The following is a 24,472-nucleotide window of genomic DNA, read 5'->3' as shown; positions in this document are numbered from 1 at the left end:
ACAATGTTACAGTCCACTTATTTTGGCCAGCAAATGTAAATTAATCTATGAGAAATGGTTTGTTGCTAGTGGCCTACTGGCACTTTGCCACTTCTTATGGAATATAATGCTTTTAATTTTCATCATTATTCTTTTGCCACCTGGTTGCCTTTGTTTCTTTCATAACTTATGCCTTTACATTTCATTTCAAACTCTAGTATTAGATGCAACTGACGACAGATTGAGGGTAAACAAGCTGCTGTGAATTCCAAATCTCTTAATTCCATTGGTTAACTGAAAAGACTGCGTGTCCCAGCTCTAATTATAGAAAAAAAATATGGTTGCCATTGGAGACACAGCAAAATATTTGGAGTTAATGGCATTAGATCTCCCTGATAAATAAGTAGAGAAACAAGCCCATCCAAAGTCAAATCCGTGTTGACCTGTAAATAACCCAGGGAGGAATGTACTATTTAATCTCCCACGGGAGAGCTTAGCGTAACCCTCCCCCCCCCCAAAAAAAAAAACCCACACTTAGAAACTAATTTAAAGTCCGAGTTTGTTTGTTTTTTGTTACAAAAATATCCCTTTATTTTAAAAAAGTGCTTTAAGCAATGCAGCGTATCTTCATTTTCTTAATAGCCCATAATTTGGAGAGGGTCACTTCTCTGCGAGACTGTGCGTATGCTTTTCAAGACTGCACTGCCTCAATTCATACAAAATCAAATGTACTAAAATTCACTAAAATACGTACATTAAACGCATGAATACAAAAATTCTTATGACACTCCAGTGCTTTCCTTTCTTACTGGTATGCACTTGAGTGCGTGTTATCTTACAAGGCAAGAATATTTTGCTTGTTTTGCACTCATGGGCAATGTGACTACCAAATGGGACACATCCAACAAAATACTTATTTTACACTTGGAAACATTAAACAGCCAAAATGAGACATTTTCTAACCATTTGTAGGAGCCAAATATTTCTGAGTCAGAATGGATTCATGGCTGGGACAGACTACTGGGCACTACCATGAAGTGGAGCACATGCCTCTTAAGAAAATAAAACATTTTTAGCGAGTCCATTCCATTTTATGTTGCCAAGATTTTACGATCTCTGCATTAATGTTTTCATAAGTCATGGTACGGGGAAACCACCGCTGGTATTGTTTCCCTTTCAGACACGGGGAGCCAGTCATACTTCCGAAAAAATAAAATACAGAAATGAGTTATGCCCATCAGTTAACCAACCATATGCTGAGAGAAGCTCATTTGAATTGGCACTGGCACATTTTCAGATGTTTGTTTCCACAGAAATACATTCCTTGAAGGAAAAATATTTTAAAAGCAATGTTATTCATTCCTCTCTCTCAATACCGAGAAGTGAAACATGCATAATTTACTCTCCCCCCCCCACCCCCAAAAAAGAAATCCCACTTCTTCCCAGAATCCGTGCCCTGCTTCATGAATTCCTCTTTGCTTCAGAAGGCCACACACTGAAGCCCATGCATCCACTCTCTGCTAGACAGTGAGCTTCTGCACAATACCTGCCACCGACTTCAGACCCATGGCAATGACCCAGCAACGGTGACAATTTGTTAGATGATCTCTCTGGAGTTTTCCCTCTTTTTAAAAAAAATCATGGCTGAGTGAAATAATTTGCCAGGGGAGGGGGGGAGGGGGTGTAATTAGGGTATTAGCGGATGAATAGGTCATTGTTTTCCGCTTGTGATCTCCTGCAGTGAGCCAGGTGAGTGGGTTCGTCCTCTTTGCCCGTTCCCAGGGTTTTGACCCGGCTAGCTCCAGGTGAGTGGGTTCTCCCTCTTTACCTGTTCCCAGGCTGTAGAGCCCGTTGGGTCTGGGTGAGCTGGGCTCACTCTCCTGGCCTGTTCTCAGGCTGTAGACCTGGCTGAGTCTGGATGAGGTGGGCCCTTGCTTGACCGGTTCCCAGGCTGTAGACCCCATTGGCTCTAGATGAGCTGGGCTCTCTCTCGGCCTGTTCCCAGTTTTACGTCAGTGGCTGTGCTGCTTGCTGGGATGGTTGGAATCGCTGAGTGCCGCCACATTCCCCAGCGATTTAAAATATACCCCCAGGGTTAGCGCTGCATGAGCACGCCGACCATACCTGTTCTTACCTGATGAGATGATTTGCGTAAAACAGGATTTGCAGTGTGCTGTGCCTGCCTGACGTACGGCATCCTGTGTGAATCATCACTAATTCAGTGTACAAATCCATCCTTCTGTTTAAACCTTGGAAATGGGAGTCCTAACAGAAATGGAAAGTATTGAAATATACCGCAAATGTGGCCTTTTTGGAAATAAGTGTATTTTTCACTATATTTGGCCATTTTACGTTTCGCATAGTTTTGATGTATTTGAATATATTTTTAAGTATATTTCATTTCCTTTGGGAAGGGCTGAATTGGTGTCTGTTCTATTTCTGTTTGTGTGTATTTACAACTAATTACAGCAGCATTCCATGGTGTAGTGAAAAGGTAGATGCTTGATTGGTGTTTGGTTTTGGTGAATCAAACAATGTAAAACTGCAGACGTGAGTAGACGCCAGGAAAAGAGGTGTGGTTGTGGGTTACTTAATGTGAAATGTGCCAAAACCACAGCACAGAGGTGGAGGAAAAACAGTCTGCTCTGTGGCACAATGTACTTTTAACCTTGCCCTTAGAAAACAAAACTTCACCAAACAGAGAACCACGTCACATGAACTCTGGGACATCTTAATACCTCAGGCTGATAAACCAGTTTGCTAATCCTACTGCTGCTTAGGTGACAGCGAGCCTTGCAGAAAACACACACATACACTTACTCTCTCTCTCTTTCTCTCTCAGATGAAACAGAATTAAATGCCAGCATGTGTTAAATGAGCATCGAGCAAGATGCGAGAAGATGGTTTGCCGTAATTAAAATGGTTTAGAATCGTCCAAAGAGACAGACATTCAGGCACATTTGGAGCAGGCGGCTATTTTGAGTAGGGTATGAAGACACTAAGGTGTGCCAATAGCCAGGAGTAGTGAGACAGGGGCACACACACCAGCTATCTTTGAATTCGAAAAAAAAAAGAAAATGGCCTCAACTGCAATAAACACCTTGTTTGTCACCAATCATATGCTCCAGGTATTTGTTATTGGGAAAATGAATACCTGCTTGAGGGGAAAAATAACTTGCATCATGTTTAATCTATCATTAAATGGTAAAAGTGTCCTTTTAAAATACAAGTCTGCACATCATTCCCAACAGAACCTTCTTAATGTTCTTAATGGAGTATTATGGACATAACATATGCAGTGATGAAAATAGTATGGGGTTTTCTCTTTCGTGGTTACAGTGACGGAGACTTGAAACTATGACAAATCTGAGGTTCTGATCATATTATTCTAAGTTAATATATGCCCGATTCGCCTTAAATATACTGACTCTGGACCTTATCCAAGCCAGTATGCCGTTAAAAGAAACAGAGTCTTCTTGGACATTATTTTGTAAAAAAGGAAATCCGTAAGCAGCTTTGGACTGAGTTCAGACTCTGAACGAAAGGAGAAGGCATCGAATGAAGGGGGCTGATGGCATCATTGTCTGAGAACTCTGTGAGGAATGTCAGCAGTGGTCCTCTGCGCTAATTTGTGGGAATCGGATCTTTAGCCATTCTCATAAATCCATTTCCTCTGTGAATTCGGGCTGTAAACTCAATTATATTCCTCCAGTATCTCCAATAACAAATTGCCTTATTTCTCTGTTTATCATTTTTCCCTATAAAATAAAAAAACTCTGTCTCAATTGATGATATATGCGTTGCCAGTGAACTCTTGAGAACATCTTAGGCTTTTTTATAAATGAGTAATTTATTTGTGCATTCGTTGAAAATTAATGGGTTGTGACTAAAATAAAATGTATGGGAATGGACACAATTTGCAAAAATTCTGACACTAGATTTTATTGCAAACCATACTTTTGTAAATAGTCTGAGTGAAGAATAATGAGGGACGGTGGCTTTGGCGGAATCTTAATTAGAATGCTGCATTTTGTTCAGAGACAAATATTTTACCCATTGAGTGTGTTAAAGTGCATTCACACAAGTTCAAAGAAGGAATTTAAAAAGAAAATGCACAAATCAAACATCTGAATATTTCTGTTCCAAAGACACACAGGCTTACTGTAAATTGCCCACAGGAGATTAATACTAACAACAAGAGCCTCTTTCACCATAGTGAAGATGTGGACTTTTTTTTTTTTAAAGACGTCCTGTCTATTTATTCATTGAGCAAGACGTCGCCATTGGCGTGAATTAAGTAGTTCAGTTAAGTTACAGTTCAGCCAAGGCAGGAGTAATTTGCTATTTAAATGGGAATCCCATAAAGCATTGTGATGCAGAACTCCGTCTGTTTTACAGTCTCCATGAAAGCGGGGAGAAAGGTTGACTCCTTTCCTTCAAAATGTACAGATTGTTTAACTTTGTTTTCGGCGTTGCCATGGTTCCCTCATTTATGAACGACTTGGTAAAACTTGTTCTCTTAGATGGTCAAGGGTGAATGCAAAATTTACAGAAATGTTTGAGTGCAAAACCAGATCTGTTGGTTTTAATCTTGCTACAGTACGTGGCTTTTGGCTTGTCTGCAACATTAGACGTGTTCAAATAAAAAAAGAAAAGAAATCACCTATATAAAATGCACCCTGTACATGGACACAAACATTTACAAATAATTGTTCAATATATTATTTATTGTTTTAAACAGAACTATATTTTTTTCTGTTCAAATATTATTAACCAAAACAATAACTTACAAACAAGGAGAACATCTGACAGAGTTAACACTCAAAACAGGTAAAATGTTAGATGGGAAATGTAAAATTCAATATTACTGGCTCAACAGTAACAGGACTTTGGTTCTCCAAGCAGCAATGCATTTTTGGCTGTGATTGAAGGAGGTGGCCAAAGAACAAATTAATCTCTCGCTCAGTCTGACCAAGAAACTTCCCCAAAGTAAAAGTAATCACAGTACACGTAGTAGTCATCGCCTGTCAACTACTTCTATTCTCTTCTTTTGTTTCCAATTACGTTTAAATCAATGCCATTTTCAAGGAATAAAGCCGCAAAAAAACAACCAAACAATGTTTCAAAAAGGTTTAACAATATGCTAAAATGTATTCACAAGTGTTTTAACATACTGTACAATGGTCAGACAATATGTTTACTTTGATGTAACAAAATAAATTATTCAAGTGTTTTTTTTTTTGCTAGTCCTAAGCAAATATTTCACCATCAACAAAACCAAACTTGTGAGTAGCAATTGGGTCAAAGCAAGTGCAGTATAAGGATAAATGAATGGTAATGAAAGGATGACGATGCAGCATTTGGCATATTCATATTGTAAAATGCACTTTGGTGCAGGTTATACAGAGTTTTTGCCTGGAAATGTAGTCCAATTCAATCTCCTCCAAAAAATACTTTAAAACTTCCTCAAAAATCAGTACGCAGCAGGAAACCGTTAATACCACAAAGACTGGTAAAACACATATGATCCCATAATCCCTTATTACTAAACGACTTGGTTCTGAAAGTTCTTTAAGGAACTTGTAACGACACCATGTAATTTAAGTCTTTCAAAGTGGTTAAGACACTGAGGTACCAGAGCAGACTTCTGTGTATAATATGTAAACGGCATCAAACAACGACGAACAGATTCCCTCCTCAGTCATCTTCCCTCAAGTGAAGGCTACATAAAAACTTTTAAGGTCAAAGATTCAATCATTTTAAATCAATGAAAGATTGCTTGCACCCAAAAACCTGTGCGATTCTGTCATTCGCTAGCAACCTTGTCCGATCAAACAAGGCACAACGCTACCAGTGACCTACGAAAGCCAACACTGTGACTTCTCTTCCAGGCTTTAAACAGCAGCAAGACCACGACGATTACCCTCCAAAAAAACAAAACAAAAACAAAAAGCATCTGACGACATTGAAAGCGACCAGCACGTTCCCTCCCTCCCTCCCTCCCTCCCTCCCTCGCGGGGTTTTTTAGCGCTATCCGAAGCAGTAGTACTCGTCCGAATCCGCTCTGAGGCCCTTGCCGAGCGGCGGGGGCTTCTCCAGCTCGTCCTCGATCGCGGGCCCGTCCGAAAAGCGGTCCTCCGTGTCAGAGACGGAGGGAGGGGGGGAGGCGTCTCCGGGCAGGTCCTCCGCCAGGGTGTCCAGGTAGCTCCCGATGGAGATGCCGTCCAGGTCGCTGCCGTCCTGCAGGCTGTTGCAGCTGCCCCTCAGCGAGTTGTCCGGGCTCTCTGATAGGCTGTACAGGCTGCCCGTCAGGCTGCTGTCCCGGCTGGCCAGCGTGCTCTTCTCCTCCATGAGCCACTTTATGGACTCGATTCCCTCGTTGATGGACAGCAGCTGGTGCATCAGCTTTATGTCGATCGCGCGGAGGTTAGCCTGTGGTTTTGAAACGGAAAGAAAGTTACGTTAGGAAAGAGAGGAGCAAAATAACAGACGGCAGAGAGGAGTGTGACAATATTGACAGAGATTGATGCTGCTTCAGCCTCTGAGCAAATATAAGACTAAGCTTTTTTTTTTTTTTTTTATTTTTAAAGGAGAGTAGACAATCCACCCTCCTTACTTCATTTTTCTACTTTATTCAGACAAGTGAAAAGCAGGGAGGGTTATAGACGGGGATGGGATCACAGTACAAAAGTTGCCATGGTGGGGAATCAAACCCTTGCACAGGGGGATATGTATATTGGGTTTGGAGTCTAATGCCATATAGAAAGCCCCACACTGTCTCCACAAACTTCATTATTCTTTCTTAAAATGATTCCTCTGACAAAATTTAAACCATCAGAACCATTCTGCATTTTTGTATCACTTGTGCCCAGCACAGACAATTGCTGTTGAATCTTGTCACTTTAATGTGAAATCATCATTTTTTTTAAAAATCATCCTCCTCCATTACTCTACACTAACCTGCAATACCGCGCATGAAAAAGTGACACTGTGCCATCGCACTCGCATAAAGATTGACAGAAGCCTTCAACCGGTAATTCTACTCACCACAGAAAGAAACGGAGAGACTTCATCTTTTACTAATGACACATTATCTCTGCTGGCAAGAGCCCCAAAATGTGACACTGACATCCGGTGCGTAACTGGAGAAGCCTCTTACAGACTCTCCAGTCCCAAACCAAGGGATGATTCACTCAAAGACAGGCTTTCACAAACAGGCCAGTTTTATGTGGCCTCAAATACAAAACTTGAGGCCTATGCCTTATGCTGAAATAAGCTGTACGCTTTGACACTTCTGGCTTAATTTTCTCATTCTGTCCTTACTTGTAGTTTGTTACTGTAAGGAAAATAAATTATGAAAATCTAAGTTGAACTTTAACTGCTTTTTCATCAACGTCAAACTATCCATTTAAGCTGGTATGAGCTTTAGCCATGTATTCATAAAGCTGTGTCTGTAAATTTGGGCTTTAGGCACGTATTCATGAAGAGGTGGAGTGCTTATGTAAGATCAGGATCACGCATCCTGAGCTAGAAGGCAAAACTGATCCTAGATCAGCAGTCCTACAAGATGCTGAAGGCCCTGATAGTAGTCTTGGCACTGCCTACCAGTACCTGAGCTAAGTCTGTGTGCTTTTCTGTGTTTTCAGTTTAGACTTTAATGCTGGAGCATGGTAATGGGTATGGTAGAGTATTTTCCTTTTTTTCAAATTTATAATAACTACAAATATTATGAATATGTACTGCACCCTGATACTAAAAAAAATGCGTGAAAGAAAAATAAATCTCACACAAGCTCATGGGCAGAAACTGGGCAGCATTTAATGGACAGAGGCAGAAGATTACGGTTACTCCAGAAGCTTTGTTTCACATGGAGGGCAACGGGTTCAGTGTTTATAATCCAGACGTCTGGTTTCATAAAAACAAAGCCCTGTTCTAATCCTGCTTAGTTCATGATCTGTTCAATGACAGCATCATGAATATAGCCACTCTTTATGCAAACTCATGGTGAAAACATGTTACTGGGCAATCTTAACAAATAATAAGTCTCAATTACTCTGAAAATTGAAAGATTCAGATCAAAAACTTATTCCACCAATGGAAAAACTGCCGTTTTGAAACCTTATATGGTTTGAAAGTTCTGTTACAAGGCCGGCGCGAACGCGACACGTTCCGCTCCGTTTCCACGGTAACGGGCATTAACATGTAAAGCAGCCCCGACAGATGACAGGGCCCAGTTCCGTCCTCGTTCAAAATGGCCTCTTTGCCCCACTGACCTGCTTCCACTGGCCAAAGCTGGGCTTGCTGGAAGCACGCCACCGCTTGAGGTAATCCACGCGGCAGTTACGTCGAAGCTGCTACCATTTATGCCGCACTTCAAATGCAGCGCGTTTTTATTTGCCCAAAGTTTAAAACGCGCTGTTCGGTACCTCACGTGACATCGTCGGCTAAGGCTAACGCATGCACTGTAAGCCCCGCTACTGTAGCTTGTGTGTACACAGGTCAGTGCCTCTGACAAATGCCGGTTAATACTTGGGGCAACTTGGAAAGTGAAAGATGAATTAAAGGAAATGGTAGTGCTGATGGTTTCGCCCGCATTTCACATCAAAGTGATGGTCCCAGATTGGTGGGGAAACAGGTTGACGTCTGGTAGCCAGAAGCTGTGTGTGGTATGAAAAGAGGTGTCGTGGTGAGAATTGGTGTGATATTGTGAAGTAAGGCGTTGCTCTCGTTGCTGTGTACTGGTATGCGATTTACAGTCCAACTTTAACACCCCCCTCCCCCCCACCCCACCCCAGTCACCCTGGAGGGAGACAGTCTGATTGGATTAAGGGCTAAATTGTGAGTGTTGGTTTTAAGATCAGTCTGAAGGCCCGAGGTGGCCTAAATATGCAATTAGTCTGACAAGACTGGGACTAACAGAAGTACAGGCTGGCTTTTTTTCTAACAATTTCAATTTAAGTGAAGAGAGAACTGTGCTGTCAGGTTAGGAGACAATTAACTGGGGATGCAATACTCAATTGTTACACAGCCAGAGTTTGGATGATTTCCAGCCAGCAAAAACAATTAAGTTTTAATTTTGTCAAAAACTGTACATATCAAATAAAACTGTATGTCTCCTTTTCCTGTTCTGGAGGCACACATACTACTATATTTGGAGTGTGGGACTGACAGCCACACTCCCTTAAAAAAAAAAAATAAAATAAAAAAATAAAAAAATAAAAAATTTTGAACGCCTTACAGCCAAACATCTCTGGCCAGGACTGTAAAATGCTTGCGTCATTGCAGGCATAGACGGCAAAATCTGACTCGCAATTAGACCATCGTCATCTTTCTTGCCACCTCGTAGGTTGGCGACAACTACGATGGTGGCCGAACAGCCGGGTCCGTGGAGTAAACCATCTGTCCATGGATTTTAGTGATAGTAGATGAAACATAGGTCTTAAAATACATGCACATTTATTAGGGGAAATTAGCTCCACCCGAAAGTTTCAAAAGATACATTTAAGGGGCGCATTCTCTGGATTACTGGACACCCTGCTATTTGTAAGAGAAAGGAAATGTATCCACTTTGTGATGTCATGCTGCCTGATTTATTCAAACGTGATGGGGAAGAAGAAGAAGAAAAAAAAACTCAATGCAGCCAAGCTCCGTAATGTATCTTACGCACGGTTATGCGATCAAAACGATCCAAATGGATTCACATAATTACAGATGCATTATTTCCAACAATCTGATAATTGAAAACGAGATAATTATGCATCAAAGGATGCACTTAAACCTATAAATAAACGGAAATAACGGGAAACGCTTCCACAGAATAGGCTACTACTTCAAAGCTGTTGTCCAGCTGTTTGCTTTTGAGTTGGCAAGCTAACCTGGTCGTTTAGAGAACTAATCTATGATTTAGATTATGTAAGATTTAGATAGCGAACTATATTTGTAGCAAAGCTTTGATCCGACAATTAAACGGGTATTGTGACATCGAACGTTTGCTTATTGTATCTTTCAAGTCTACACTATACAAGCTATAGGCTACGGTACAAAAATGCAAGTGACAGCTCTAAACTGCTAGGCCAAAGTTCATATGAATTTCTGCATTTTTTAACTTTGCAAGAAGCACAGGAAACCACGACAAACTGAACGTCAGGTATTACTTACCATTTCTTGTTTTAAAAACCTCATCTTGTTTTCCAAACGCTTTAAATCACTTGTGTTTGCTTTGGTAACAGAAACAGCTGGTGACGCCAGGTTATTGTCATCTTTTGTTTCGTGAAGACCCCCTTCTGTGAATGAACGAATGAGACCCTCGGGAACTTTGCGACCCAACTTGGTCTCGATGTCTTTAAAATCCGGCAAGACGTTGTGCACTTCCATTGTGCAACTTGTAGCTAAATTACAACCGACTTTTAAAAACGTGAAAGCACAATCTAAAATCGTCTTCGTGGGTTTAATTTACTGTATGAATGTAAAAGTCGTTGATAAAACACAGCGCAAAAGATCCACAGCGTCTCAAACTTTTAAGATAAGTAGCTAGCGTCCTTTATTAGACACATTGTTGCTTTTTAAACTTAATCCAGTGTCCGCATAGATTTGTATAAATCGCAATTTGTGTCTATCAAGACAATCGACGCGCTATATACTGTAAAGAAATTACGGATAAACTAAACGGATGGCTCAGATGCCAAGTATCGCAGCGAAGGAGACACGTGAATGAGTTCCTTGGTTTGTCGCCGGCCGCTTCTGTACTCCACTAACCAGCAGTGTTGAGGCAGAGGTTAACTGGGACAGCGTGCGGCTTCGGCATAAACTTCCTCTCCAGAAACTTTACACCCCTCAAACAGGTGGACCCGAGTTGACACGCCCATTTACCGTAAAGTAACGACAAACTCACACTCATGTGAACGCGTTGCTACCTACGGACAGAACGCCGGCATAATCGTAGTCTTCATGTGCAAACTACGGTATAACTACGCATAGTAACTGCAGACATTTCCTGCTGGATATTGTCATTTTGGAATTTTTGGTTTTGTTAAATATTTTTCCTGGTTGGATTACATGACAGCAATTTATTATTTTTTAAAAAATTTTGTTTGTTCTAAGCATCTATTCAACATTCATACATTATTTATGCACCCTATACATAACATTAGTTAAAAAAACAAAAACATTTTAAAACATTTATTCTTGTTTGTCAGTTTTTAAGTATGTAGTCCCAATTAATTTAAACAGGGAGGTGCAGAGCCAGCCTCTGGCATAAACACTATGCAGTCATTTAGGGACAGAACCATCCATGCACCACACAATTTAAAAAAAGAAAAAGAATGCAAACACTTTTGGGGCCAAAACAACATTACTTTTTAGGGCCACCAGAACCCTAGGTCTGGCCCTGGGGAGGTGTTAGACTAAAATCCTCTCCAAAGAGGATGCTGACATTCTACCCTATCATTTTCACATGAGGTTCCCATTTTGCCCCTGGTTAAACACAAAACCGCACCGACCGAGGTAAAAATCAGTGTGTAGTCTGTTTTTGACCTTAAACGCTCAACCTCGACTACCGTAATACACTAGGTTTATGACTTTGACAAATGCTTGCTTATTATATACACCTACATACCACTCTGAAGCCTCAAATATTAGATGTGAACAGAGCTCCCACCTCAGCCCTGGAGTAAATCCAACGAGCCACTGCTGAGAAGCATTTCCATAAGGATTTGAATACTGAACTCATCCCCGTGTTTTCCAAACTCAGTTTCATGTTTTGCAGGCTTTCCCTCCCACCATCTTAACCTCTGGAAGCAAAATTGTAGCTGCTCGTAAGCATGTGCACAGTGGGAACTTTATTTTAGATTCATGCAGGATAAAATGTGTCTAAAGAGATTTTCCACATTCAGAAGAAGCAATTTGTTCGTGTAAAATTCTTTACAGTATAGTGCACATGCAATTAGAGACAGATGGTGGCTTATTTCAGTAGAACTATTTCTTTAGTATTTTTTCAGTATTTTTCATACGGAAAAGCAGAAGATATTAATGGAGAATGTTAAGTAAAATGATATTTGCCTATTTCATCCTGGGTTTGCTGACTGGGAAAAATTCAGGCCAATTATTGCACTTCTGTTTCTCTTTACCCATTCTGGAGTTACAAAACTCAGCATGTGCTGCAGTTTGTTTGTGCGCCCCCTTGTGGACACCACAAACATGTACAAAGGTAGTTTTTTGTTTGTACAGTATTAAAAATAGATGTATAATATGTATTAGTTCTGTGGTATCATAGAAAAACAAGTTTTTGAATCAAAAGGCCATTTATTATTGTTCAATAAATGTTTTGGAATCACTTCACTGAAAAAAAAAGTATATACTGATAATGAATGCAATTTAATAAGTCAAACAGTTCCAGTAAATGTCTGCAGGTTTACATTAGCTACTTTGCATGGAATACAAATGTACCAGAGTTACATTGCTACAAGTCAGTGTTATGGTTTTATGTAATTATAGAATTATTTTCTACGGTAAAATTCACAGCTGCTTAGAAGTTATTTGATGGATCTTCATGCCAAAAGAAGCGCTTGCACCATTTTTAAAGATGTAAAACCAAATGTGTCTGAATTATATATATGAATAAAACCAATATCAAGCTCATCAGTGCCCTGCTGTACAGCATCAGACGACAGACTGGGTTTTCTCCTGTGGCCTGTCGCGGTCGTCCGAGTAACGCTGATACTGTTCCCCCAGCAACGGCTGCCGGCCCTCCATCTTGGCGTAGGACTTCGCACGCACGGCGCAAGTGGTGGTGGCGAAAACGATGGCCACCGCCAAGAGGGCCGCCACCACCGTCATGGTTATGATCTCCGTCAGGGTGTACGGGGGCGCTGCCGAAAAAAAAAAAGGACATTTTAATAATTCATTAATTTTTTTTGAATTATAAAAACCCAGGAATTTGTAACCCAGGAATGACATGAAACCTCCAAACAGTGTGGGAATGGAATATTGCTCAGCGACGCAAATATTCTGGGACATTCCGGGACTTTCTGGGACTGCTCACCTGGCCACTCTGCTTCGTACGAGTAACCCAGGTTTTCAGGGGCGGCCACAAACATTTCCACGTTCGCGACCGGGGGCCAGAAGGGAACCATGTTGTACTCCCGGTTGTGGCCGATCGGAGCGTTTTCCAACGGATAAACCGTCACGTCTGTAACGTTTCCATTCAGGAGAGAAAACGTTATCTACCTGTCCCAGGGGCAGGTCAACAAATGACAAGATGCATTATTCTTATTTTAAATAAACATGTAGCACTGAAAACACACCGCATAGCTCCATGTATTCAGACAGACAGGAAACCGTAGCAACCACAACGACTGTACGTTACCGGGGCTGTGCCTTCTGAGCCATTCGTCAAAAATAGCATCTGTAAAGGTGTGCAGCAGGACAAAGATGGGGTCGTTTGGGGACAAGTGGGTCTGCCCCCCGGTCCCGTTGAGAAACAGATGAGCCAGGTTGTGCAGACTGCGGATAACAGGGTCATAGTTTCCCTGGGGGGCGCTGTAGCCTAGCAACAAGGACAAATCCAGCTCGGTCAACAGAAAAAAGGAAATAAATTCAGCATAGTGTAGTATTCCACCTCACATTATATTGCTGGATTGTATACTGAATATTACTGTCTGTCGTGCAACTGATGACTTAACACAGCATTTGCTCATTGCCCAAACCTTTATTAAAGCATGTTGGTAAGCTGCTCTGCATTAAAACTGTCTGCTTAATGCCTAAATGGACATTAAATGTAATGTAATGGCATCTCACAGCCAGAAGAGCATCTTTAAACAAATGTACATAAGCAGGTATTACAGCACAGTGATGATGTGCCCCCTCGTGCAGGGAAGGGGAGGGAGACGGGCTGTTGCCGGGAGACTCACCCTCCACGGTGTTCCGGAAGCTCTCGGAAGAGGTGGAGTAGAAGGGGGGCGTGTCGAAGGCGCCCAGCTGCAGGCAGTCGGCGACATCCTGTGGCTCGGGCAGGCGCTGCACCATGGGCCTGGCCGCGTTCCCGGCCGGATTCCTCCGGATGGAGCCGCTTTCCGAGCCTGCCGAGCGGATCGAGCGCACCGGGGCGCGCCAGACGCCGAGGTCAGTCATGTTTTCCCAAACAGACACCAGACACTGCAGTGGATCCGATACAGTATAAACCCTGTTCCACCAACTCTGCTGTCCGATTCAGCCTGTATAAATACGGGTGTGCTTACACGCACGCACACACACGCCATGCATGCACGCATGCACACACACACCATGCCATGCATGCAGGCACACACACACACACACACACACACACACTCACACACAATATGCATTTGCCACCTCTTATTGGTACTTAACCAAATGACTGAAATAAACACTGGTATTACTTAGTTTTCAATCTAAGGCTTATTGGAGGAAAAAGAAAAAAACATTAATTCTAGCAATTATTCACATTTTTTTTTTTTTTTTTTTTTTAAAGCCTACATGGTTGTGGGCTAAAGGTCCCTCCATGAATAATGGGACCATGGGAGACTGGCCATATGTGTGTACATTGACATATTCATACATGAACATATGTACTCATTATGTGGCAATAGTGCAGTTTTGCATTGACATGAAAGCTGAAAAGCAGTCTGATGTATTTATATTTATTATGTTGTGTGGTCACATGGAAAAATCTGAAAAGCATCCAACATATGTCACATCATGCCTAATTGGTCCAGGCCAGCCAGACTGCCAGTTCTATGAACCGGCAGATTTACACCTATATTCTCATCTCGGTAGTTTATTTTATGAAGACGTGGTAGCAGCCAAGAGAAAAATGTGCGAGAATATTAACTAAAGCAGTGAATATAAAACTTTATTTTCAACAGTGATTCCAGTCATGAGTTCACTTCAAGTCTGAGTAATTTTAAATCTGAAAACAAAAGCATGAAGGATCGGGTACTTTTTGACACGTAAGTAATATATCTTAATTTTGGATGTGACTCTCCTCGATTCACCATTGAATGAACGATGATCAGAATGGGCTTTGATTAAGAACTGGGGCTATAATACGGTCTAGTACAGTAGAGCTCGGCAGGCAGACGGCTATTTGAAAAGACGAGCACAGCGCTTACTGTTGCAGATGGTGCCGAGAGTGTCGTAGTCATCCAGACCGTCGCAGATCACGCGCCACTGCGAGAAGACAGAGTTGCTGCTGATGGAGTTCAGGTCAAAGCTGCTTCTCGCGCCCAATAGATCATCGGTGCAGATATCGCACGTGCTGCCGCCAATCGCAAAGTTCCAATACGGAAGCGCAAAGGAGGGGTCCTGGAGCATATCCTGTATTAAAATATGTTAAATATCACATTATCTGCATAGGAAGTATTACATTTGGTGCAAAAGTGAAGCGGGATGTTTACTGAAGGCATTTTCTGCAAGACATTTGCACTACGACGAACATCATTCAAGGAGAGAGAAAAGACGAAAACCATGCGTAACATCAGTTGCCATGTAGGAATGCCTTTGCAAAATTAACTTAAGAGACTAAATATAAAGTAGGCCTAATAAGTAATTTATAGAGAAATTAAAAGCAAATGTCATATGATAAAATCTGACGTAAATTCAAATAATGCAAATGTCAGACAGCATTCATTTTCACTGTCATTTATAATATTTCCAATATAGTTTGTCATTATTAAATTGATGAAGGCAAATATATAGTGGTAACAACCAACTCAGCCAGAGCTCTCCTTTTGTATTTGAAAATAAATTTGAAACGCTTTAACGGTGTTGAAATGTTTAATTGATTGAAACAGGCTGTGAAATTGTGTAATCTGATTTTTTTTCTCTCAGGAAGAGCTATGAATGAAGTGTTCCAAAACAGTGATACGTATGCTTCAGAAGATGAGCCGTGATAGGATTCGCGCAGGCGTAATTCATTCTAAAGATTTTGGAATCCTCTCTGACAGCACGTTTGTGCGTAGATCAGGTGCTTTACCTTTAGATTCTATGTGCAACGGGTATTTAAGTTTTATATGTACACAGCAACGCAGTACTTAGTGAATATGAACTGTGCAATGTGTGATGAATATAAAGCACCGAAAAACAGGTTAACATTCTGACATTAGTATAGATCTATCCTCACCTGCATGTCTCTCTCGAGCTGGAGAAGGTGGAATCTGTGCCAGGTGACAAAACCAGGGCCTTCGTGAGAAAAGTCCACCCCTCCAAAGCTCTGTTGCCCGGGCCCCAGATAGGTCTTACTGACCGAATAATAGTGCGACCACACAAAGTAGTTGTAGATGGTGATGTTCTCGAACTGCGTTGTGTTGCCGTCTGGACCGAAAACCTCCTCGTATCTCCTGGTGGCGATTACCAGATCCGGGTGGACCGTGCGTTTTGCTTGGTCCAACGCGTCCACAAACGCTCTCTTTTCGTCCGGACTCAACAGCATCACGTTTCTACGTACTGAGGACAAAGCAGGCAGTTATGCCATTCTTACTTCGGCTATTCATCAATAGTCTGATCAACAATTAGATGATGAAATCACACCTGTGGTACATTGCGAAATGACCTCGCATGTTTACCAGAATTGATAGTCATAGTAAAATATTATGAACTATTTCTCACACTTCTTTAGCATTCACGTGTTACGTGTCTAATTCAGCATTTGTTTGAAATCACATGATTATTTTAAATCATCAATTTGTTAAACCCTAAATCGGCCCAGAACTGTCATGCTCAAAAGTGGCAAAGTGACCTGAAGGAGTAGAGTACCAAGCAATGATAAGCCCCATATGATGGAATTTTGTTTCTACCGATTAGTGGAGGCCAGAAACCGTTCATTATGTACAGCGCCAGGCTACTGTAGCCATGTCCAGGTTCAATTTAAACAGCATAGCTACCTCAGCATTTGGGCCTACAGTATCTTACCAACAGAAACTGACTGGTCGCAGTTCGCTCCTGTAAATCCGTGCCTGCACCGCCCGCAGTTGTAACCGGAGAAGTTCCCGTTACACTGGCACGTGCGATTAAAGAACCTCAGTGGCCAACGTTCCCGGTCATCACGACCGTCATGGGGATACTGCGGACCATGCGGCCGACCATCCGCGATAACTGACACGCATTGTCCTCGTCCCGTGCTGGACCCGCAGTCATCATTTGGTGCTCCCGTTGGAGAGGGACAACATTGACCACTTCTTAGTCCCTCCGGAGTCACGCATTCCCTTGGAAATTGGGAGCGCACGACCGCGGCGAATAAAATGACCAGAAACCCATATTTCCACATTTTTGCGAGAAGAAAATAAATAGGCACCTTCATAAAAGCACTTAAATAAATAAATAAAAAATGTCAGAAAGGGTTTTATCCCTTTTGCATTGTGTTATTTACCATTCTTTACTTGAAACCAAAACAACGAGAAGAATTAAGTTGGTCTAATTATTAATTATACATCTGAAGGAAATATGAGCCGTACACTGTACTTTTATGTGCAGCAAATCATTTCGTCAGTTGTTCCCACTGCTCTAATTGTCCCCACTTCAGACAAACTCAAGCCCTTAAATACCAGATTAGCGCATGACTGGGAGGATTTATCTCCTCGTGATCACATCACATTTTCAACAGAAGGGAAATTCAAGTTGTTTTACAGCAGAGTCGTACCGATTCAGTTTATACTACAGTTTCTGAGACTATGCCTGCTTCATAGGGAAGGAAAAGACAACTGTAGCCAAGACTGGTGACTTAAAAAAAATAAATAAATAAATAATACTGGAGAAGGTCTTTGACATTATCAACAGCATAAAGTGCTAATATATACATTGATACAATTGATTTATTGTGCATATCTTGGGAGAGACGTTGGTATAGTTACCAAATGCTGCGTTGCCGTGCAATGCGATTGCTTTATTCACAGTTATTTTAATTGGTTTATTTTTATTCAGTAAGATAACAACGTTTTTATTTTCAGAAAACATAAATAATGGCTTTCATGCCTCGTTTGTCATGCTGCTCTGTTCATATCACGCCGAACACAATCTAATTTATGTCTCACAGATTAATCAATGGCAATGTTTTATTGATGCGTGGAAACAGGAATGCTTGATCTGTTTTCACATTATCGCGACATTAATCTGTATGTTACCAGTTCAGCCTGAAAGTTTTTAATGAGCTGTTTTGAAGTAATTAAATTCTCAAGTGAAGAACTGTTTTTCAATGCTTAAGCTTACCTACACTGCAGAAAAAGCACACAAAATATAAAATGCATAACATTTACAGCTGAAAAACCATGACAATTCACCTGTCTTATTCGGAAGCATTCATGTTGAAATGATAAATAAATAAATTCGTTTTACAGGTTTCTTGTTAGGTGTCACTTTGAGAAAGATAAACACAGGACTAATCACTTGAAAAACTAAACTGTATGGCGTACCTTGATCCAAAAGTGGGGTAACATCAACAACAATATTTACTCAAAATGAGAATGATGTCATACACTATATGCTGGTAATTTTGCTTGGAACTCACAGACCTGACCAAGATCCCAATGTTTAATTGAATTTGTTGGGAGTATTCTTAATATGGAAGGGTTTTATGATTTTCATACAGGATTACATATAAAGCTATTTTCATGTGTTCAAACCAAATAAAAGTAGCTATATCCACATGGGATATACTTTATTTAGATTAGCTCAAACACCATGCAACATACATTTCCTAGACATACTGGAATAAAAAAAATGACTTAGCAGAGGGGAATATCTAAACCACAAAGTTTCTGACATCTTAAGATGGATCATGAGAACTGGCAGCCTCCGTGGGACAATCCCAAGAAATGTCTGGCAGGTTTGCCTCTTGTTTGGTCATTGTCAGATCTGAGGATTCGTTTGACACGTTCCTGAAAATGAAGAACAAGAACAACGTCAGCGAGGGAAGAGCTGCAGCCCCGTGTTGTTCTGCGCCATTCCGTTATCGTTACCTACCTGCAGAACACCTTTGTTCACGAGGAGATCTCTTTTTAGCATCCCCCCGCGCTGCAAGCGAACATTGCCTGAGCTACCAGGCCTTCAGAACGTGCTGAGGTGTAGTGCACTGTCCAACCCACGCATTTATTCCAGCCTAACGGCTTTCAGCCTCGATTCCCTGGAGAAATCTACCATTTGGAGGCTGTCTGAGAGAGGAGAATTTTTTTTTATTTTTTTTTTTTAAAGAAGTGTGTTCTGTGTTCACACCCTGAAGGTTTTGGTAAGTTTTGTTATGAACCCCGGATATGAGGGAAATTGATATTTCCTATTGCGAGCTACAATAAGTGTTCTTATAAGTTCCCCCTGAGGCTGAGTGCAATTTTTAAAATGCCAAGCCTAAATATCTTTCCTTCTGTTAGACTTCTTTAAAAAGAGGTCTTTTGGATTAATGCTTGTTACCCTTACCAGTCAGCTGTGCCATCCACAGTGGTTCGCAACCTTGTTTCTGGAGATCTACCCTCCTGTAAGTTTTCATTTCAACCCTAATTTGGCACACCTTATTCCACTAATTAGCGGCTCAACGGCTCCAAGATCTCAAGCTACTGAATGAGGTGTGCTTTGTTAGGGTTGGAATGAAAACCTTCTGGATGGTAGATCTCCAGGAACAGGGTTGGGAACCACTGACTTATAACCACAGCCTCTACAACAGGAATCTGAAACACCAGTCCTGGAGGGCCACAGCGTCTGCTGCCTTTGTTGTGCTACAACACATGCATAATTTAAGTCACATTGGTGGAAATCTCCACAAGCCCTGTCAAGGCCTAAACTAGCTTCTGATTGAAAGGAAACCACAAAAACCAGCAGACCCTGTGGCCTTCCTGGACCAGAGCACGAGATCCCCGATCTGTACAATAATGGAATCTTTGAATGAGGGAAATAATATTTGAACGTGACTTCAGATTCAGATCACCCATACTTAAGCTTTTCAAGGTGAGAGATGCTTTTTAATAGCCGTTTCATACAGTACGGTAAAATGTAAATATAAATGCTTTTCAACCTTACAACTACATTTCTGAGTATTTTCTCCTGAAACAAATCATTACAGTCCAGAATGTAATGGGCTTTTTGTTTTATTTATTTTTTGTTCAACGCTAGCAGCTCACACTTACCCTATCACACAGCTGTCCCCAGCAGTCACTATGTTCTTGTTGGACTCCCTGTTTATCGTCTCTGCTGCCTCTCTGTCCTCTGTGTTTTTCACTGGAACTTCCTGTCTGTGGGAATCACATGACCTTCATAAAACAGTATGGCCTGCGGCAGCGTAGTATAATGGTTAAGGAACTGGCCTTGTGAACCGATGGTTGCTGGTTCAATTCCCAAAGTACTGCTTTGTACCTTGTGCCCTTACCCTGCATTTCTTCAGCTGTATAAGTTTGATGCTATGTTAAAAACAGAGAGCATCTGCTAAATGTGCGACGCATTTCGATGGTGAATGCCACCATTTATTTGATCAATAATCAGGAGCTGTCTGGCAACGTAACCTCAATTTCCAACTGTTATTCTGTACAAAAGGAAATCAAGTAACCATCTCTATAATTCAATTGAATTACTGTCCATTTGTCTCTTTCAAAGGAATGATGGTGATCATTCAGCTTTTTTTGTAGTAATGCTTCGAAAATGGTTCCCTTTCCCCTTCTGCGACTTCACTATCCACATCATACCTGTGTCTAACTTTTGAATTAGATTTATGTTACATGAATGAAAGTAAATTAGGAAAGAAAATAACACATGGAGAATTAAACCTAATTAGAACTGAGCGCCTTCCCAGTATGATTAATTTTCTTCAGAGACCAAACCTTCATGCTTTTCTATCGCTCATGTATGTGAGAGTAACTGTCTGTGCCATGCATTTAATAAACCCCCAGGATTATTATATTTGAGGTGCCTTAATGGTATGAAAACCGGACAAATCAAATTCAGCTCAGCTAATGGGATTTCAACACATGGATCTTGGTTGCTGCCAGTTACAATTAACTGTGTTTACATCATTATCTGACATTTGGCCTTTGCTATAATTTTAGTGTATCTTGGGGAAAGTATATTTTCGATGAGAGGTGTGGGGACTTACCTAACTGTTCTTTTTCGGAACTTGTGACAGTAAACTGCAATAACGATTCCCAGAGAAAGAGTTGCTACTACAGAAATTGCGCCAATCCTCCAAGTTTCGAGATCTGGGAAAAGGAATACACCAATGAATGGAGAGATGGATTTGTCCTAAAAGTTCTAAAATCACATTAATGTCATGTCTACACATACTTTAATATATAGGTGAAAATATGCCTTCAAGTTTTATTGATTATTTTCAAACTCCTTGGCCAACAAGGAAATAATATATAGAATAATAACTACTGGGATCTTTAACCTTTTGAAGAGCAGGTTTTTTGGAAATTTCTTTTATTATTATTATTTTTTTGTTGTTGCTAACACGGCATTCTAGAACTCCATTGCTTTCAATGACCAGCAGTGATTGTTAAATCGTCATTAGAATGTTCAGCTAAAAACATTGTTTTCGTGTATTTGTTTATCTGGTCAAGAGGAGTTAGGAGTTAAGAGTTTTCCACACCATGTACCTGCCACATCAAGCTCAGACTCTGCAGATTCACGCTTCTTGTTAGCCTCGTCCGAGTCGCGGAAAGGGGGAACGGCTGCAGGTCGCTCTTGCCCGGCCGATGCGCCTGTGTTCAGGAGTCGGTCTTTGGACGTGCTGATCTGGCCGAGGTCATTTGTCTCAGCCGCCCCAGCGTTGCTCTCTCCATGTAGGTCGATGACCTCAGAGCCTCGTGACCTCACTGGCACGTACGTGTCACCCGGGGCTGAAGTGAGACGGTGCGATGTGTAATGAGGGGGAGACATTTAGCATTCCAACAAAAACTGATCTCCTCGCTCTGGGAGCAGCCGCTGACATGGTAATAACACACCTTTGAATACATACATTCATCATCCTAACTGGACATTATTTTCAACTGGAGAAGCACCGGCCATTCAAGACCTAGTCTTATCTTATTGAAATGTTTTTTCTCTGCTCGAAAGAGGAAACCTTGAATTTTACCTCTTTCGCACTCATCAAAGAAAATTCTATTTGTGTATGAGTGGGATCTAAATTGCGAATACTGCATTCGCTCCCGAGTTAAATTTGTACGGGCTGCGTCTGGTTAATGTTTTCCCTGGCGAGAGTGTTTCACAAGTGTGGCTGAAGAGCTAATCTCTGGGCTGTGAAGCAGAAAGAGAATTTTGACCTCTAACGGACCGACAGTTGTACAATCATTTTAGGGCATACCCCCGCTGGAAGCCTGTCACATTCCTTTGGCCCAATTATTAAAAAAAAAAAAATGGGGAGGGGGGAAGGCTTTGGTTTTATTCTGAATGGATTGTTGTTGTTGATGATGATGACTGGGAGGTGTGGCATTAATTATCCACTCCTGCAGGTTGTTGTTATTTATCAGATTGTCCAGAGTGACTTGCATAAAGTTTTAACACAAGTACTTTGCTGAATAAGACTAGAAATTTGTGTAGGGAAAGAGGGGATGCCTTTTTGAATGATAGGTCATTAGCCCCTGATTTGCATTGGACAATTTCAGTCTAAAAGCCAAAAACCAGTAATAATGATGCATGGCCTAGCTGCACTCATTACTGGTTGAGAACGCAATGTATTGCTATGGAGTTATAATGGTGAATTCTGGGTAATTTACATCTAAGATATGCAGTTGCTGTTTAAAGAATGTAATGGTGCTCATGGAACTAGAGATCTTAAAGTTATATTTCAAAGATAGTGATATGAGTCAAATATCCCTTTGTTGAGCTCACTATTTGCTCACTTATTTATTTATTAATTACAAGTTTGAGATCAAGATCTCAGGTGGGAAATCTCTGAAGGACTGACACTGAAGATGAAAGTTACCTTTTTCTTCAGCTTCTGTGGTCTCTGAGGCCTTCATTTTTGTGTCTGTATCCACGGTAACGTTAGCTCCTGTTCGGGCTGTCTGTGCCAAATCTGTGATCTTCCCCTCTTCCTGCGAGATCACTGCCAGTGGGGCATTCAAGTCAAAGACCAAAGGGGTTGCAGTGGCACCATCTTTGTATTTCCACCAAAAATAAATGGATAATTAAATACACGAACACAAGCTGATCTGTTTGATTCAAGCTGCAATACACATCAATTATTATTGCAATCAGTAATCCCAAAGCATAGTTTCAGTTCAAGGCTGTACCGATCAGACAGTAGTTAGCCTACATTTATACAGGGTTTTACAGGGGGGAATTTGGTCTTGAAAAGTGCAAAATTGTGGACCAAATTCCTTAGGTGAAGAATGGCGATGTTGTGATGTTGGTCATTTTTGTTTTGAATTATTGTACACCAAACTGATCTTTATTGGATTATTTCCATAAACAATTCTACAATCACATTTAGCAAACGTCTGACAGACACTTTTGAATTGTCTGTCAGTGTATGAAATGTAAGATTTGAAAATGAAGAATATTTCATTGAAAAAAAATCCTTCTGTTTACACCATAAGCCATGCATTAAAGTGCAAATAGCCTGAAAAGGGACTAACCATGCATTACATACCATGAGACTCGCAAGGCTGAAAAATCAAAATGGAGATAAGTCCGTGAAGGATCGAAGCGTCCATCTTCAAGCTGGTTTGTGCGATGCAGGTAGACCTCTGAAGTGTTGGCGATGAGGAGGACCCTGGGGTGTTGTTGGGTCGATGGTCTGTCGCTGTTTCACGTTGTCTTTCTGTGTCTGGAGAGAGTACCCAGGACCTCACACGTGGATCTGAAATACTTTGGGGTCTGGGGAACGGACCTGTAAAAATTCACAGCCGTGTCTCACACAGTCAATGAAGCCCAAAAAATCCATTATTACGCTGGTGTCTGTTGTTAATTATTTTGTATTTTTGTGCACAGCAGTGTTTATTTCTTTATTTTACCTTGATTATAGAGATGGTATTTACGTTACATTACACTACAGGCATTTAGCAGACACTCCTATCCAGAGCAATTTATACATTTACAGAATTTATGTAATATATTGCAAATAAGTGAAATTGCATTTGAATGTTCATACTGAAGAGGTATTGAACAGGTGGCTTAGCTTTTCTCATATTTTTGTGCTTTTAAAAAAGAAAAAGTCTGTTCTGCATTTCTGAGCAGCTATGGCTGTCCATTTATTCTAAAGACAAATTATTCCTTCCAGAGTCTGAGAGAACATAATTATTCTCCAGCTTGTGTTTGCTTGCTGACTGAGTCTGGAGATTGTATGCAGGCATTAACCAGCAGTCCAAAACTTTTGAGTGCGATATGATGGCAGCGACTTTTCAGTTTGATTTTGTTGACAGAGTCCCTTAAATTCCCCTTAATACTTTCTAGTAATGAATGCATCATATTTACTTTAAATGTATATTTTTGTAGCCTGACTTCTCTCAGGTGCTCTCCATAAAAGATTTTATCACCATATGTAAAGTCAGCAGAATAAATT

General features: G+C 41.0%; 4 protein-coding genes across 5 annotated transcripts in view; 1 reads left to right on the top strand and 3 right to left on the bottom strand.

The window, feature by feature from the left end:
* Positions 1–4,688: 4,688 nt before the first annotated feature.
* On the bottom strand, positions 4,689–10,813 carry LOC135259943 (leucine rich adaptor protein 1-like). Its single transcript, XM_064344907.1, has 2 exons — positions 10,138–10,813; positions 4,689–6,411 (listed from the first exon to the last, which is right to left on the bottom strand). The coding sequence occupies exons 1-2, from the start codon at positions 10,351–10,353 to the stop codon at positions 6,010–6,012; spliced, it is 618 nt and encodes a 205-aa protein (XP_064200977.1). The 5' UTR covers positions 10,354–10,813; the 3' UTR covers positions 4,689–6,009.
* Positions 10,814–12,259: 1,446 nt separating this feature from the next.
* LOC135259945 (5,6-dihydroxyindole-2-carboxylic acid oxidase-like) lies at positions 12,260–17,495 on the bottom strand. The gene is made up of 7 exons (XM_064344913.1): positions 16,906–17,495; positions 16,118–16,440; positions 15,108–15,312; positions 13,887–14,054; positions 13,343–13,522; positions 13,019–13,165; positions 12,260–12,845 (listed from the first exon to the last, which is right to left on the bottom strand). The coding sequence occupies exons 1-7, from the start codon at positions 17,291–17,293 to the stop codon at positions 12,637–12,639; spliced, it is 1,620 nt and encodes a 539-aa protein (XP_064200983.1). The 5' UTR covers positions 17,294–17,495; the 3' UTR covers positions 12,260–12,636.
* LOC135259944 (receptor-type tyrosine-protein phosphatase delta-like) overlaps positions 13,958–24,472 on the top strand; it is a 550,399-nt gene continuing 539,884 nt past the window's right edge. For both annotated transcript variants that reach the window (XM_064344912.1, XM_064344911.1), the window contains exon 1: positions 13,958–14,097. The gene's annotated coding sequence lies outside the window, so the exon portion shown is untranslated. The remainder of the gene's footprint in view (positions 14,098–24,472) is intronic.
* On the bottom strand, positions 17,753–24,210 carry LOC135259946 (uncharacterized). The gene is made up of 6 exons (XM_064344914.1): positions 23,561–24,210; positions 22,892–23,065; positions 21,564–21,806; positions 21,062–21,164; positions 20,103–20,207; positions 17,753–18,866 (listed from the first exon to the last, which is right to left on the bottom strand). Exons 1-6 carry the CDS (start codon positions 23,622–23,624, stop codon positions 18,755–18,757), a joined length of 801 nt encoding a protein of 266 aa, XP_064200984.1. The 5' UTR covers positions 23,625–24,210; the 3' UTR covers positions 17,753–18,754.

The sequence above is a fragment of the Anguilla rostrata genome, chromosome 7 (genome assembly GCF_018555375.3).
Source record: "Anguilla rostrata isolate EN2019 chromosome 7, ASM1855537v3, whole genome shotgun sequence".
NCBI classification, from domain to species: Eukaryota; Metazoa; Chordata; class Actinopteri; order Anguilliformes; family Anguillidae; genus Anguilla; species Anguilla rostrata.
This window is presented reverse-complemented; position numbering and strand designations above follow the sequence as displayed.

What these genes read in the sequence shown, in the direction of transcription:
- LOC135259943 (XM_064344907.1), bottom strand. Translation starts at nt 10,353, where the DNA reads ATGGAAGTGCACAACGTCTTGCCGGATTTTAAAGACATCGAGACCAAG. An exon ending in GGTTTTTAAAACAAGAAATG is followed by an intron (nt 6,412 to 10,137) that starts GTAAGTAATACC and finishes TCAAAACCACAG; the next exon opens with GCTAACCTCCGCGCGATCGA.
- LOC135259945 (XM_064344913.1), bottom strand. Translation starts at nt 17,293, where the DNA reads ATGAAGGTGCCTATTTATTTTCTTCTCGCAAAAATGTGGAAATATGGG. An exon ending in AGCTCGAGAGAGACATGCAG is followed by an intron (nt 15,313 to 16,117) that starts GTGAGGATAGAT and finishes ATTTTAATACAG; the next exon opens with GATATGCTCCAGGACCCCTC. An exon ending in CTTCCGGAACACCGTGGAGG is followed by an intron (nt 13,523 to 13,886) that starts GTGAGTCTCCCG and finishes CCTTGTTGCTAG; the next exon opens with GCTACAGCGCCCCCCAGGGA.
- LOC135259946 (XM_064344914.1), bottom strand. Translation starts at nt 23,624, where the DNA reads ATGGACGCTTCGATCCTTCACGGACTTATCTCCATTTTGATTTTTCAG. An exon ending in TCAGCCTTGCGAGTCTCATG is followed by an intron (nt 23,066 to 23,560) that starts GTATGTAATGCA and finishes GGAAATACAAAG; the next exon opens with ATGGTGCCACTGCAACCCCT. An exon ending in GTCTGAGCTTGATGTGGCAG is followed by an intron (nt 21,165 to 21,563) that starts GTACATGGTGTG and finishes TCCTTTTCCCAG; the next exon opens with ATCTCGAAACTTGGAGGATT.